The sequence below is a fragment of the Pyrgilauda ruficollis genome, unplaced genomic scaffold (genome assembly GCF_017590135.1).
Source record: "Pyrgilauda ruficollis isolate IOZ18807 unplaced genomic scaffold, ASM1759013v1 scaffold24, whole genome shotgun sequence".
NCBI classification, from domain to species: Eukaryota; Metazoa; Chordata; class Aves; order Passeriformes; family Passeridae; genus Pyrgilauda; species Pyrgilauda ruficollis.
Window position 1 is genome coordinate 11,610,009 of NW_024523648.1, and position 13,751 is coordinate 11,623,759.

At 35.8% G+C, this 13,751-nt stretch overlaps 1 protein-coding gene across 6 annotated transcripts in view; it reads left to right on the top strand.

Annotated features, from left to right (window-relative positions):
- The window catches only part of ZDHHC14 (zinc finger DHHC-type palmitoyltransferase 14), a 93,799-nt gene that overhangs the window by 52,352 nt on the left and 27,696 nt on the right, over positions 1-13,751 (top strand). For 4 of the 6 annotated variants that reach the window (XM_041469816.1, XM_041469815.1, XM_041469814.1 and 1 more), the window contains 2 exons: positions 544-716; positions 9,704-9,862. In XM_041469816.1, coding sequence (XP_041325750.1) covers positions 544-716; positions 9,704-9,862 — 332 coding nt within the window. The remainder of the gene's footprint in view (positions 1-543; positions 717-9,703; positions 9,863-13,751) is intronic. The other 2 variants (XM_041469817.1, XM_041469819.1) reach the window with 1 other exon arrangement.

Below are 13,751 nucleotides of genomic sequence, written 5' to 3' on the forward strand. Positions count from 1 at the left end.
TTACTAAGTTACAAGAAATAGGTTAAGAAGGAAAATCAGTAGAGATGTTAAAATACTGATATACACCAAGACTGTTAAAGGAATGCATTGCATGTTCTTGAGCACCATCTTTCTGGTGGATGATAAATCCATTTTATAGACTTAATTATGTATTTCAGTGTGGCTTATTTCTTCATGTTATGGGCTTCTTAATGTTATTTCCCCTTTCCTCTCTCTGCCCAATTTACTTTTATGTAATTGGGCAGCAGGTGAAGAAATATATAAGCTTATTATGCTGTGATAAAAATATTTTATCTTCTTATGTAAATGAGTATTGCATATAGTGAGGTCATTATTATGCTACTTGTGCCTTTATTATATTGAACATGTTATGAAAAATTGCAGAACACATAAACAGAAATTTCAGCTTCAGTAAGCATTCCAAAGCAAGTAATGCATCAAGAGAAGAAAGTGAATTCTTCATATGCATTTATAGAGGCCAAGAGTTTTTGAGAGCAAGTTGCATTATTTGTTGTTGATTGTTGACTCTTTTTCTTTTTCCAGTTGCCCATATTTGTCAGAGAAGATTACGCCTGCTATACCTGCAATTGGTGGGATTCTTTTCTTTTTCGTGATGGGGACCCTGCTGCGTACTAGTTTCAGTGACCCTGGTGTCCTCCCCCGCGCAACACCAGACGAGGCAGCAGATCTAGAGAGACAAATAGGTAACACCGAAGGTCTGTTGTCTCCTCGCTCTCCTCCCGAGGGTGCATGTGCTGTGTGAAGGCAGTGTGCTGCTCTGCTCCTGGGAGGAGTTACTCCTACCTTGCCACAGTGATTGTTCTGGAACTGTAATGTTTGATGATGTTGCAGTGATTCCTGTGGAAAGATGATTGATCAGTTCTTCACCAAGAAAGTAAACAAAACCCTGGCCTTTTACAGTGATAGTTATTACTGTAAATACTTCTCAGCAAGTCTGGTAGAAATCTCTCTGTGATACATTAGAGAATATATTTTAAGTGTTTTTGACAAGAAAGCTGATATTGCAAAAGATCTATAATTGTGCATTTTTAAAACTGTGTGTTCTCAGAATTTAACTGAATTTAATTGTTATTTATACTGCAAAAGAGTCAGATAAGTCTTTGTGTTAATATACAGTAAACATGTTACTTTTTTTTTTAGTAAAGCCAGCATGATTAAAGTATAGAGCTAGATTTTAACCATTCTTGCTTAACAAGAGCACTGTTGACTAAATTCTGTAAGTGGGACTTCTACAAGTACAAATATGCTGAATAGCTAAAATGTGCCACGTGGATAAGAGAACGCAGGATGAGTTTGCAGAGCTGCTTCATAAATAGTGGGTTTGTGTGCTTACAACCTTACCAAATGCTACTAAATCTGCTTTGATGTCATAGTCAATAGAAGTCCCATTTTTAAATGCAGTTTCAGAGAAATACTCACTCATGTGATTGAAAAGACAGGTAACAGGTCTAGAAAAACACTTTCAGTATCCTTGGTGTTTAATACCGTAGTGCAGTCCTAGGCTTTTTATGATAGAAGTATTAAAACATTTGCTATTTAACTGAATTTCAGAAGTGCATAAAAATATGTAAAAACATAATGAAGCATTCATTTAGCACCTTTTTGTAACCAGTGTTATGGTTTCCTATATTGATCTCCTTCAAGGAATTCTTTACTTAGAATAAGGTACCACCTTTAGTACAAAACACTGGTACAGGTTCCTGTTCAAGGAATTGCTTATTTGCTCTGTGTTCACAGAAACATTGATCTATGTCAGGAAATAAATTTTTTCAAATAAGCAGCTCACAACAATAATTTTATGTTGTCATCTGTCAGAGTTTTGGCGACATACAAAACTAAAAATACAAATTGAATATACTAGAGGGGACAGTCAAAATGTTCCTGTGTAGAGCAAGTTCAGAACTTGTGTTTACAAATTATAATTCTTTTTAAATGGTACTGCATACTTGTTCACAGGTTGAGGCTGCTGAGCTGATCAAAGCCATCGTCTTTTCTTCAGCAGTAGCAAAGGCAGTACTCTTCCAAGAAGGGCCAGTGGAATATTGAAGCAAGGAATTACAGTGGCAGCAAATGTGGAGTTCCCAAGCATGAGGGCTTATGGCAAGTGTAATAGAGGAACAAGCTAGGTAGCTATAAGAAATCATTCTGCCCTAAAATTGTGATTCTGGATTCAACAATGGAAGTGGAAAGAAACATTTTTGTACCGTTACAGTATGGTTTTTTTATATGCCTGTGAAAGGTATCCTAGTGGAGTGGTATCTGTGCAGCAGGAAAAACTGAATGGCTCCTGGAGTTGAAAATACTAGATTTTCCAAAACTATCATGCAGGCTGGATTGCCTTGTAACTTGCTGTACCTTTCAACTTGAGGTGTCTTCTAAAGATGGGGTGCAAGGTTAGCAGTAATTTATTTTAGACAAGGCAGTTCTTCAGATAACTCACCTAAAAATAATGCCTTTACCAAATACTTTCTTTGCTAAAATGTATTAATGTATCCTGTCCTATTTGTAGCTTTTACTTTATTAAAATCATTCTTAGATACTTGAGTCTTACCCTGCCCTACTGATCTTTTTGGGAAGCAGCCTACCAGAAATTATTACAGATGCACTGAGAAACAGTCGTGTCCCAAGACAAGGAATTGTGATTTAAGAATGCTATTTTGAAGTTCTCTTGAAATGTATCAAACTTTATTTTTTTACATTAGAAAGCATAGAATAGGATGAGCTGATTTGGAAGAATTGTTCTCAAAATAAGACCTTCTAAAGAAGGTGACAGTACTTTGTCCTTTCAGGTGACTTTCTGGGAACAGGTTAAGTATATTAAGAGGCAAAAAAAAAAAGAAAAAAAAAATGTTTCTACCTAGGCTATCAGCCTTCTTCAGGTGAAGAATGTGGGACTAACGGAGATGTGATGCTGTTATTTCTCCCCCCTGTGTACAGGAATGGAAAGCAGTTATTTCTTGAGAATTTGCTGTGTTCATAGGTGAAGAAAAAGTGAAAAGAACTGAAAAAAAAAAAAGTCAAAAAAACCAAAAGGAACTTCTGATATTCAAAAATACTGTATTTCATGCAAATCATCAAACTATCCTCATATAGAGGAAGTTAGGAAGTGTAATAAGAGGCCATTTGGACTGTATTTTATTGTAGTCAAAAATACACTATTGTCAGAACTGGAGATAGTTCTTAAAGATCAGTATAAAAAGATGGCACAAGCATATTGGGAAAGGCAAAAGGAGAATAAAGTCAGTTACAATCTGCAAGGAGCAGTAGAAGACAACAGGACAGGTTCTATTAGAGGTCAGAGGAAGAAAGAAAAGCTGAAGGCATGCTGTGCAATTGGGAAATGAGAAATAGCAGAGGACAGTCTGTAGGATTCAACACTGCTTTGATCTCACAAGATAACTTGTATGCTTCTTGATCGCTGATAGAAAGAGAAGAAAGAAAACAGTTGTAGTTTAAAAGTCTGTTAATCTACTATCCTGTATCATTATTGGTTTATCTAGTGTTCTGCTTTAATAGAAATCTGTCAATTCTATCACTAGAAACTGTTCTATGTCTGGAATGACATGCTACATGATCAAATTATTAGAATTTGGGCTACCAAAGGGTTGGGGCTTGTGGCTGTTTAAGTCTCAAAACAAGCAACAAAAAATTTCAAGAGAAAATCAAGTGTAACCAATCTGATATCCTTCATTGAAAGAGTAACTGTCTTGGTGGGAAAGCAGAAGATGTGCTTAATTTTTCACTCTAATTTAGCTCTTGATGGTGTCCTGCATAGGATTCTTTCTGTATAAGTTTTGGAAATAAGTTCTAGGTGCAATTGCCACAAAGTCAGTAAGTACCTTTTCAAAAAGACACTCTAGCAGCAAATGCTAAGTGCTCAAATAGGACCTTTCAGAGACAGATTGTGGGCTCATGAGGAATCTGCTTAACTCTGAAGTTGGTGCTGAGATGGAGAAATTTGCAATCACTAGGTTTGATTTTTTCTTTTTTTAATGTATTTTAAATAGTTTGAGCAACGTTAGGGAAAAACCACAAAATGCATGAATACAAGTGGAAATCAAATACTAATGGAAAAGGATCTAAGTGGTGAATGGTGCAGGAAGAGGAGACTTGAGTGTTATTTCCAAACAGGTTGGGTTAGCACTGTGGTATGATGAGAAGGAGAAATCCTTTTTGGGGCATGTTAGAAGAAGAGTGGTTACATGAACCAGAAGAAGGGATATTCTGGGATACCCAGTGGTGATGAGGGCTCAGTTCACTGTCTGGTTTTCTACAACATAGGTAAAAACTCAAGAGGAAGGCAGCTAAACAGACAAATCTGGAAAACAGGACCTGTAAGAATATTTAATACATACATGCATTTGGCATAAGAGAGAGGAGAGGCAAAAGTCTTAAAATACTCTAGTTTTCTGGGGTTTTCATATAACGTAATAGAACAAAAGCAACTAGATATATGAGGCTTATATAATGTAAAAATCACTGAGGGAAACTTTATTATAAAAGTGCTATAATTTCACTGAAATGCAGCAGGATTTTTTTTTTGTTTAAATGCAACATTAAATGTACTGATGTAGTATTTCTACTTCAATTATAACTTCCATTAAAATTGAAAAGTAATTTTTCCAGGGGTATCCTAGCTGTAATGACATTATTGTCATGATGCATATAAGCATGGCTTCTGCAATCACAATAAAAATGCTATATTAAGAGGGGCTTTTTCTTTTATGCAAACACAAATACTAAGAGCAGCCTTATTTTGTAGCCTCTTTGCTACAAGTTACATGTCTTTCTTGGAGTTAAGTCAGTGTTAAGTCACTTCAAGTGGAAAAATTGTGAACTTCTGAAAATGAAGGCTTAGAAGGATAACCCAATCTAGGAGAATGGGTTTTGTAAGCAGGAAGGCATTTGTCCAGTTGATGTATACAAGTTTAACAATTCTTCCACAATATCAATCTTGTTTGCGCTGGATAGGTGATGCAGATAATTGAAAAGACGGTTATGGCAATTTATTCTTCCAACCTTAAAATGCTTTGGATTTTTCTTCAGGCTGTCATAAATTACATGTGTTTTCCTCATCTAATCCGTACAATTAGCTCAGGCCAGATCACAGGACAGCTTCTGCTTGCTTGCTTTTGTGTTTTCCAAGCCCTGAACTCAATGTATGAGCTACACCAGCACGCTGTCTCTGCAAATTGGCTGTCTAATTTATGCTGATGCTCAAGACCACATTTGAGACTCCTTCAGAATTCTTTGCCTGTCTTTGTTTTGTTTTGAAATGCACAATTGGATTTCATTATAGCCTTATAAAGTTAAATCCGTGCCACAGCACAGGCATTTCATAGAACTGACCATGGCCTGAGCAGATACATACCATTTGTGGTTATCATGTTTTGCTTTCTTTACAAAGGTGGGATATCAGCTTCCTAGCCTTGTAGTTGTACCTGATACTGCACCTATAAACAACATGCTTGAAATAAATATAGTGAAATTACTTGGTGTGTCAGGTAAGTCTTAGAAAGCTCTTCCTGTCTATGCTTCTTTCCCTCAACAAATCACTAAAGATTACATTTCTTTCTGGGAATGAGCATACCATTCACATGAAGTTTTAGGCTTCAAGAAGATCATGAAACTCTACTTTTAAGAAAATAATACATTATTTCAGAAAAATCTAAGGCAGCAAGTCCTTAAATTCAGGAGCAATATGTGTTCAGTATCTCTTGATGGCTATCAGATGAAAAACTATGTGAAGAATGCAGTTAGCAGCTGCTGGTTTCAGTCTAAACCACACTCCCAGTATTGTTTGTCCCTGAGATTACTGTCTTGAAACAAGAGCATTTTATTTAAGTTCTCTTCCCTCCAAGAAGTGAATTACTCTTTTGTCTTGTAGCCCACTGTTGTTAAACAGGTACCTTAAATTTGAACAGTTAAACATGTAGGAAGACATTTCTTAGAGATTTGCATTGTTAGTTTGCTTTGTTTTGTTTTGGTTAGAATTTTTTCTATTGTATTTCAGATGTTATGGGTTATACATAAAGATTCATTACCTTTTCATTTAGTCCTCAGGAAACATTAGAATTGTTTCAGTTTACTGACTTCTCAAATATTATTTTTTTGAAGATTGAAATTGTGTCCTTTTAAAGTTGTCAACAAACATTGCATGCTATGGTTATGAAGCTTGTATAGAGACAATGTAGAGCTGCCTTCTAGAGGCTGTTTGTCTCAAGTTCTTGGGAACATTGGCCAAAAAATCCAATTCTTAATTGAGCAGGAGAGTCCTGGTGATACGTATACAAACTTGCAGCTTCTGTCTTTCGTCAGCACCGCTTATTTGTTTGTAGCGTAATAAATTGAGACATCTAAGCGGAGTTTGCTGTCCCATTAGAAGGTTGCTAGGTTGTGCTGTATCTCCATTAAATACTTGGAGTATCTTTCTTGGAGCAGTTCAGGTCTCTCGGTCCTGCAAGGTCATGAATTGCTTACATGGAGTTTTTGTAATTATAGTAATAAAAATGCTGGAGCCCTATCTAGTGCATGAACAGTTAACCCTGCTAGAGAAGTTACAAAACGTGTCAGAACAGGGAGGATGGATGCAATCCCATTAGTGGGTAAGTTTTAGCCTTTTTGTGAAAGAACTTGCATTACTCCATCAGTAATAGGTTGGATGAATGAAATGTAGTAGTGATCAAACACAGTTTATTTGGGGAAGGTGAGTCCATAAAGGTTAATTTTTCTGTTCCTCAAAGAGACCTCATATATTGAAGATTTAACTGTGTTAAACCCCAGGTATGAGCAGTTGAATTGAAGGCAAACTACTGAAAATTCACAGTGAGACCAGGACATGTTTAGCACATTTAGGTTAGATAAATTGTATTAAATCCAAGCACATTTGACCTTGCTCTGCTGCTTGTTTCCAGGAAAAAGATGTTAGTAAACAGAAAGACTGGAACATTTAGGTTTGATTATGCAATTTAGAATTTTGAGAAAAATTCTCAGTCCTTGGAAAATCAGCAAGACTGTTTACACTGATTTCATTTGCATGAGCTTTCGCCCTTGGATTTCAAGATGAATTTGCCTCGGAGAGCTAGGATTTGCTGTCTCTGTGAACTTCCCTGCAAATGTTTGGGAGGAAGTCCTCTTAGAAGATCGGTGTTGTAAATAAAATGGGCTAGACACTAGTCTCACTTCTCCGCCAGAGAAGACAGAAGTTGCCTTTGAGATTCTGCCAAAGCCCATTTAAAATAATTGTGGTTCACTTTGTGATCTTCTTGAAAGGGAGGGGAAATACTAGCTTTAGTCAATGTGCCTTTTACAAAATAAATGTTTATCTAGGAAAAAGAGCATTTTCCGTCTAAACAATTCCCCTTGACTGGTTTAAGTAATTTTCTTTCAATTATTATGTACATACTCAAGAATAATAAGATTTTGTAAGAGAAAAAAATCTGAAATATTACTGTTATGTTAGGGTCAGTATTTCTACCATACAAATGCATCAGTATTTCTAGCATACAAAGCTACACCTAGATGAAATTCAGGCATTAGTAGTATTTTTATAATTATGCACCTAAATTTTAGTATCAAATGAAAATATTTGGGTTTTTAATGAACATGCCATGCCAGCATGTGTTAAATGCTTTATTCAAGAAAATAAATTTGTAGGGCTAATGACCTATATTTATGTTCACTGTTTAAGTCTTATCTTGACCAAAATATGGTCAGAAATGGGTCTAACATTTTGTTTTGTAATGCCCAAAGATTTCTAGAAGGACTGTGACTATTACAAGCTGATTGGTTATAATGTCACCAGAAGCTTTCTTAATGTAATATGAACTAGAAGAAATTCTTCCCTGTCTTCTGGATTTAGGTAATGTCCATGTCTCTCTAAAGCTTTAAATACTGTAAGCACAGTTGTGCTGTGTCTTCCAGAGAACGTCTTTTCAGCTTATACGCTGAAATACACCGGTAGCATTACTTAATCAGAAATATTTGTCAAGTAGTATTGACCTTGAGGTCAAAATCAGTATAACTGCGAGTTGTGGGAACCACACAATAATCTGTGCTTCCACGTGCAGGTTGTAGGACCTGGCCAAGCAACGCAAGCACATTGCAGGAGTTGCTTTATATCCAACACAAGTGAATGTCTTTACCTCATCAGGCTGTAGGAGGCTGCTTGTATGCTGCTCTTTTTTAGTATTCACCACTTCATTCTCATAATGGATGTTTAGGAGCTTTATACCTAGATTCCGTCCATCTCAGCTATTGCTCCCTTCATTTCATCCTCTTCTCCATTAGTGTTTTCTGAAGTCTGGTTGTTTTAATGGTCAAGTTTACAGTGGTGTCCCACAAAGACTTTTATTTATTGATGCATATTTATGGATCATATTTATGGGTGAGCACTTTGCAGATGAGAACTCCTTAAGTTGGATTTGCTGCCAAATCAGCACGTTGTATAATTGCACCTTTGCTAGCACAGCTGTGTTGTTGCCAGTTTGAATGCCTTGCTAGGTGGGAGACTTTCTTCTTGTCCTTTTGGAAAATACATCATTTGTAGGCTGTGTAATTGGCAGAAATCAAAATTGTGAGTGATATTTCTAACAATTTGAGCTCAAATAAAGTCATAGATCTTTTAGTAACAAGCCCCACATGTGAAAGCAGGACAACTTAAGACGCAGTTGTTCAAGTGACTTGACTGTGACTTTGAAATGTATTTTCATTCGTATATTGGAAAAATATTTTATTTTACTTCCCTGTTGTCTTAGCTGATCTGTTTTCCAAGTGTAATAAATTTAGGGGTTCCTTTTCCACTTCTGTGGTTTGACTTGATTGTGGTTACAGAAGAACAGATAAACCTAGAAAAAGGCACCATTTTTACATGTTGAAGTTTCAGAGTAAAGGTCAGCTTGGGCAAAATTGAACTTTATTAGCCTAATCAGTCCTTTAGATCCTGGAAAAATTACTGATAATATCCTAAAATAAAACAAAAGGAAGCTTAGAAACAAAACCCAAAACTCTACTACTTGTATCAAACAAGGTAGCTGGAAACCGATTTTGTGCAACAAACAAACTTCATGGTGTGTAGAAGTAACACTGGGAGTTGGGTGTTCAAACTTCTAAAGAGCAAAAGCTGTAAGATACTTTTGTGAATGTGCTCTGTTGTATCACAGCATGCAAGAGATCTCAGCATTAAGTAGGCTCAGACGACAGAGCAGCTGTTGTTTAAGTAAATGTGTAAAGTAAAAGTAGATTCCTTTCTAGGCTGTAGAATTTCTGCAGCATTTCTAGGGAGATTTTTTGTTATTACAGGAATTCTGAAAAAATTAGGAATAGTCTAAAGGTAATTTCCATGTTTTGCTGTTGTACACAAGTAGTTATCGTTGTCTTTAATATGTTATCTAAAGACTATTAGGGGATATGAAACTGTAAGAATTTTGGGATCAAGGTCATTGTCAGCATTTGAGAATTGGGTTTGGATGGTTTCTTTGATTCAGATTGATTGGCTTTGGATGCTATTTGCAATGAAATGTCTCTTTGCTGCTTATTACTCGTGAATTAGAAGGGGAAAAATTGTTTATTTTAAATGTGTTAATATGAATTTGAAATTTGCTATAGATTGCCATTAAGGACAGTTTTGTGCACACATCATAGCTCATGTGCAACAATTCATGTCTTGTATTTTCATGCTTAGATATAGCAAATGGCTGCAGTTCAGGAGGATATCGTCCCCCTCCCAGAACAAAAGAAGTGATCATCAATGGACAGACAGTGAAACTAAAATATTGTTTTACTTGCAAGATTTTCCGCCCACCTCGTGCCTCACATTGCAGCCTTTGTGATAACTGCGTAGGTGAGTAAAAAAGAGATGCGGCATATGTTCAGTTTAGTAGCTTATATATTGTAATGAATACTTTTCATAGGCAACAGAAAAAAAACAGTTAGTGACAAGATTAGTCATGAGGTGACTTGCTCTGTTCATCTTCCTTTCCTACAAGATCTGTTAAATCTTAAGAATTTTAGAGGAGGCAGAAAAGGAGACTTGGCCTAACAGATGTTGCTAGTCCAAGAAGGGAGATGATTTTCTGATGCATACATCTTTCCTAACCTGCCCTAATGATAAAGAACACACCCAACTCGAATAAGGCCACATATAATGTGCCATGACCTTTCCAAGCTTTTTGGGAGTCTCAGAATTGTTTTTTTCACCAAACTAAATTGAGGGCAAGGAGCTGCTTCTCCAGTCCATCAGTAACTAACTGTAAGGCACGGTTCAAATGGTTAGGGCTGTGTGATCAAAATACACACTGTAGGTGATTCTTGCCATTGAGCAGTTTGATGACTAGACGTACTGATGTCAAAATCCGTAAGAAATTACTGGGCAAAAATGCTATTTTGAGAGTAAGTAGATGTTGTCAGGACCTAATCATATTTCATAATTATGGGGTTGGGTTTTTTTCTCTCTGAATATCTTGTCCTTTTTCATTACTGTTTTCCATGGAGGTCAGACAAGGTGATTAAGATATGCTTGGATTTAAAAGCAAACCAAAAAACCCCTACCAATCAAATCTGAGTGGTTTCCAGTTAATTAGATCACATTTGCAGTTCAGTGCAGTTGATTAGCACACTGTCGAGTCTGGATCTTATGCATTCAAGAAAATAATGTAGAAAGATGTCTCCATCTGAGAAATGTAATTGCAGCATTCAGCAGTGATATTTTTAGATATAAAGCAGTCATTGGAAGAATTGGAGTTTTATGTTTAGATGATACTCATTTAGGGAGTGCCCTTACATCAGACGAAAAAGCTTATTAGCCTTTTGGCCCTATAGAATTGATTGGTATCTGTAGATAGTTCCTTCAGTAAATAAATTTTTCTGATGTGCTAAAATTTTCTAAGTGTTGCAAAAGCTATTAAGCTTGCTTTTATTGAGCAAGTAGGGATGTTTATGACTTGCAGTTGGTACATTGTTCAGAAAAATATTTTAGCAAATGTGCAATTTTAATACTACAGTGTTGTGATGTTGCTCAGTACACTGGATAATATGTAAATACAGTTGTTGACCAGTGTGATAAATGAAAGTTGAAAAGCTGTTGTCTTTACCAAGAGAGCAAAAACAAGAGCAACCTCACCTGTACAACCTGAAACTTTTAAAATAATGGTATGGCTTTTTAATGCACTGGTATGAAGGATTTTCCAATAGGTTATTCTGTAATCTGTCTCCTTTTCATACCACATCTGGAAAACTATTCTGTAAAACATAAAATTAATGATGGCAGGGAAAGAACTTATACAGTCTTCTCATCATGTCTGTGATGAAAAAACAAATGTGAATTATTATGAATATTTATCAGGAGTGAGCAAATGACTTATATAGCTGAGATGTCTTTTCTGCTCATAAGATAGGTATGATCATTGTAATTTCCTCTTGCACGTTTTTAAATTTGGAGTTATTAGTTTTAAAGTAATTGAATTTGCTGTATTTTTTCTCCTCAGTGTTTATAGTGGAAATTACAATAAATTTACTTTTTCAGGGTGCGCTGTATAGTAGCATTGTTTCCTGATTAGATACAGGTGTTTGTCATATAAACATTTGGGTGTACTTAATGCAAAAAGTGATATCTACAAGTACCTGCAACTAATTTTTTATTAAAAATAGGTGTCAAGAAAATTGGATGGCTCGTGTGTCTGTGGAAATGTAACAGTCTGAGAGTGTACACTTAATCAGAGTGTGTTATGCAGTTTGCCACCACTTCTAAGTTAGTATTGTCTATATGATGATGCTTTTATTTAGTTTCTGAATAAATCTTTTAATAGCAATGAGTATTCTTGTGCCACTATTTGTTAGTTCCTTACTGATTTAACTAAACCTATGCACAAGTAGTTCTACTTCACATGCATATGGATATTTAAGTAACTTATGCTATTAAAATATAACATATTTCAGCAGCTCACTACCAGGATGACCATGCATTCCTTTTCACCACATAGTTTCCAAAGATTTTGCTGCAGTTACAAACCAGCTACAGAGACTCTGTGGTACAGGAATGGGGTCTGTCCTCAAACCAGCACTGCTCAGAAAAAACAGTGTGCTACTTTTACCTAAAGGTGTCTTATGATACTTGGCAAATGAATGCAGTGTGAAAGAGAGGTTCTTTCACTCTGAGTTTCCTATTAATGTTGTTTTATTCTGTAAGGAATCTATTGCAACATTTTAAATATGTAAGTACATACAAAAACTTACTCTTTATTTCTGTCTAATTGTTTAGTAAGCATATCTGCTACTTGACATAGTTTGATTTTTGTTTCATCACTGTTTTTTATAAATATCTATGTCGCATTTGTAGATAAAAATAACAATAAATAGCTTAAAATAAGAAAAAAAAAAGAAGAAAAGAGATAATTTCAGTTCTAACCTGGTAATACTTGACTCTTTTAGCTCTACAGTATTTTCCTAGTAGTGTCCAGAAAAGTCTCTATTTTCATACAAATGTCGTTTGTTCCATTTATGTAATACTTTAAAAAATTTGGTTGAATAAGTGTTCCCTGAAGCACATACCTTGGGTGTGTTCCTGATTTGCTTTCTTTACTGCCTCTGTGAATGTCAGTTGGAAGTTAGCCCCTCAAGGGTTTTGTGTACCATTATGTTGCTCAAGAATTACGAATGAGTTAAACATAATATGCATCTGAAAACAAGAGATAAGAACTTTAGAATAAAAGTAACCAAACCAGACATAAATTCTGCGCTCAAGGTAGTTATTGCTGTGTCTTGACAAGAAGTTTTGATGGCACTGTGTAATGCTAGCAAGAAAGCAGTGGTTGGACTTGCTGCTGGAATGACCTAATGGTGGCTTTTTAATTTATTTTTGGTCATTGGAACATGGACTGTGTAATATCCTTTTGTTTTGTTTGGTTTTAATAAATATTTTTTGTTTTGTTTAATTTGATTTCTATGATGAAAGCTGAACAAGAAGCAGGTGGCTATATCTAAACAATATGGGGAATAATTTCCAAAGCACATGTAACACAGACAGTGTAAGATAGTGAGAATTACCAGTTTGTTCTGGGGACAAGCTTTTCCCAGTAGTTACTCCAGATACCCCCATCTTCCTGGATGAAGAACACCAATTACTTCAAAAGCAGGCTGAGAGGTGGCGTTGTAACAATTTGACTTTTCTGACACAGACAGTGTTTCTGAGAACAATTTCTCAGGACTTTGTAGTCCTTTATGAGCAATGTGTATGTCAGAACTTTGGTCTGCTTGGGTTTAATTCTCTTCTATAGCACTCTTTCTTCATTACCTTATTATTTCCTTTCTTGCCTTCACTTCCTTTTCATGCCTTTGCTTATTTCCTGCCTTACATTTCCTGCAGTGAATAGAGTACAATTTTCACTTCATTTTGAACCTGTTAAACCTTAGCTCCGATTGTCTTGAAATTACTCTTTTGCTGAACAGTTAAAAGCACAAATTTGGCTGCTTTTCTTTTTCTTTCTTCTCTTAGTATTTTTCCCAGTTTTTACAGGTGAGAAATTGCTTGGACTCTTTTTGTTTGGGTGCCCCAAAAGGTAGAACAAGAAGCTGCCAAATGGAGTACACATGAGCACTCTCAGAAGTGATGTGTTATTTATGATTATGCCATTTGTGAAATTAGATGTACTTTGGAAATTCAGAGAGCGTGGCATGTGTGTCAGGGTTTCTAAATCCTAAGCCAATGGACTGCAAAATATGTCAGTCTCTTTAAG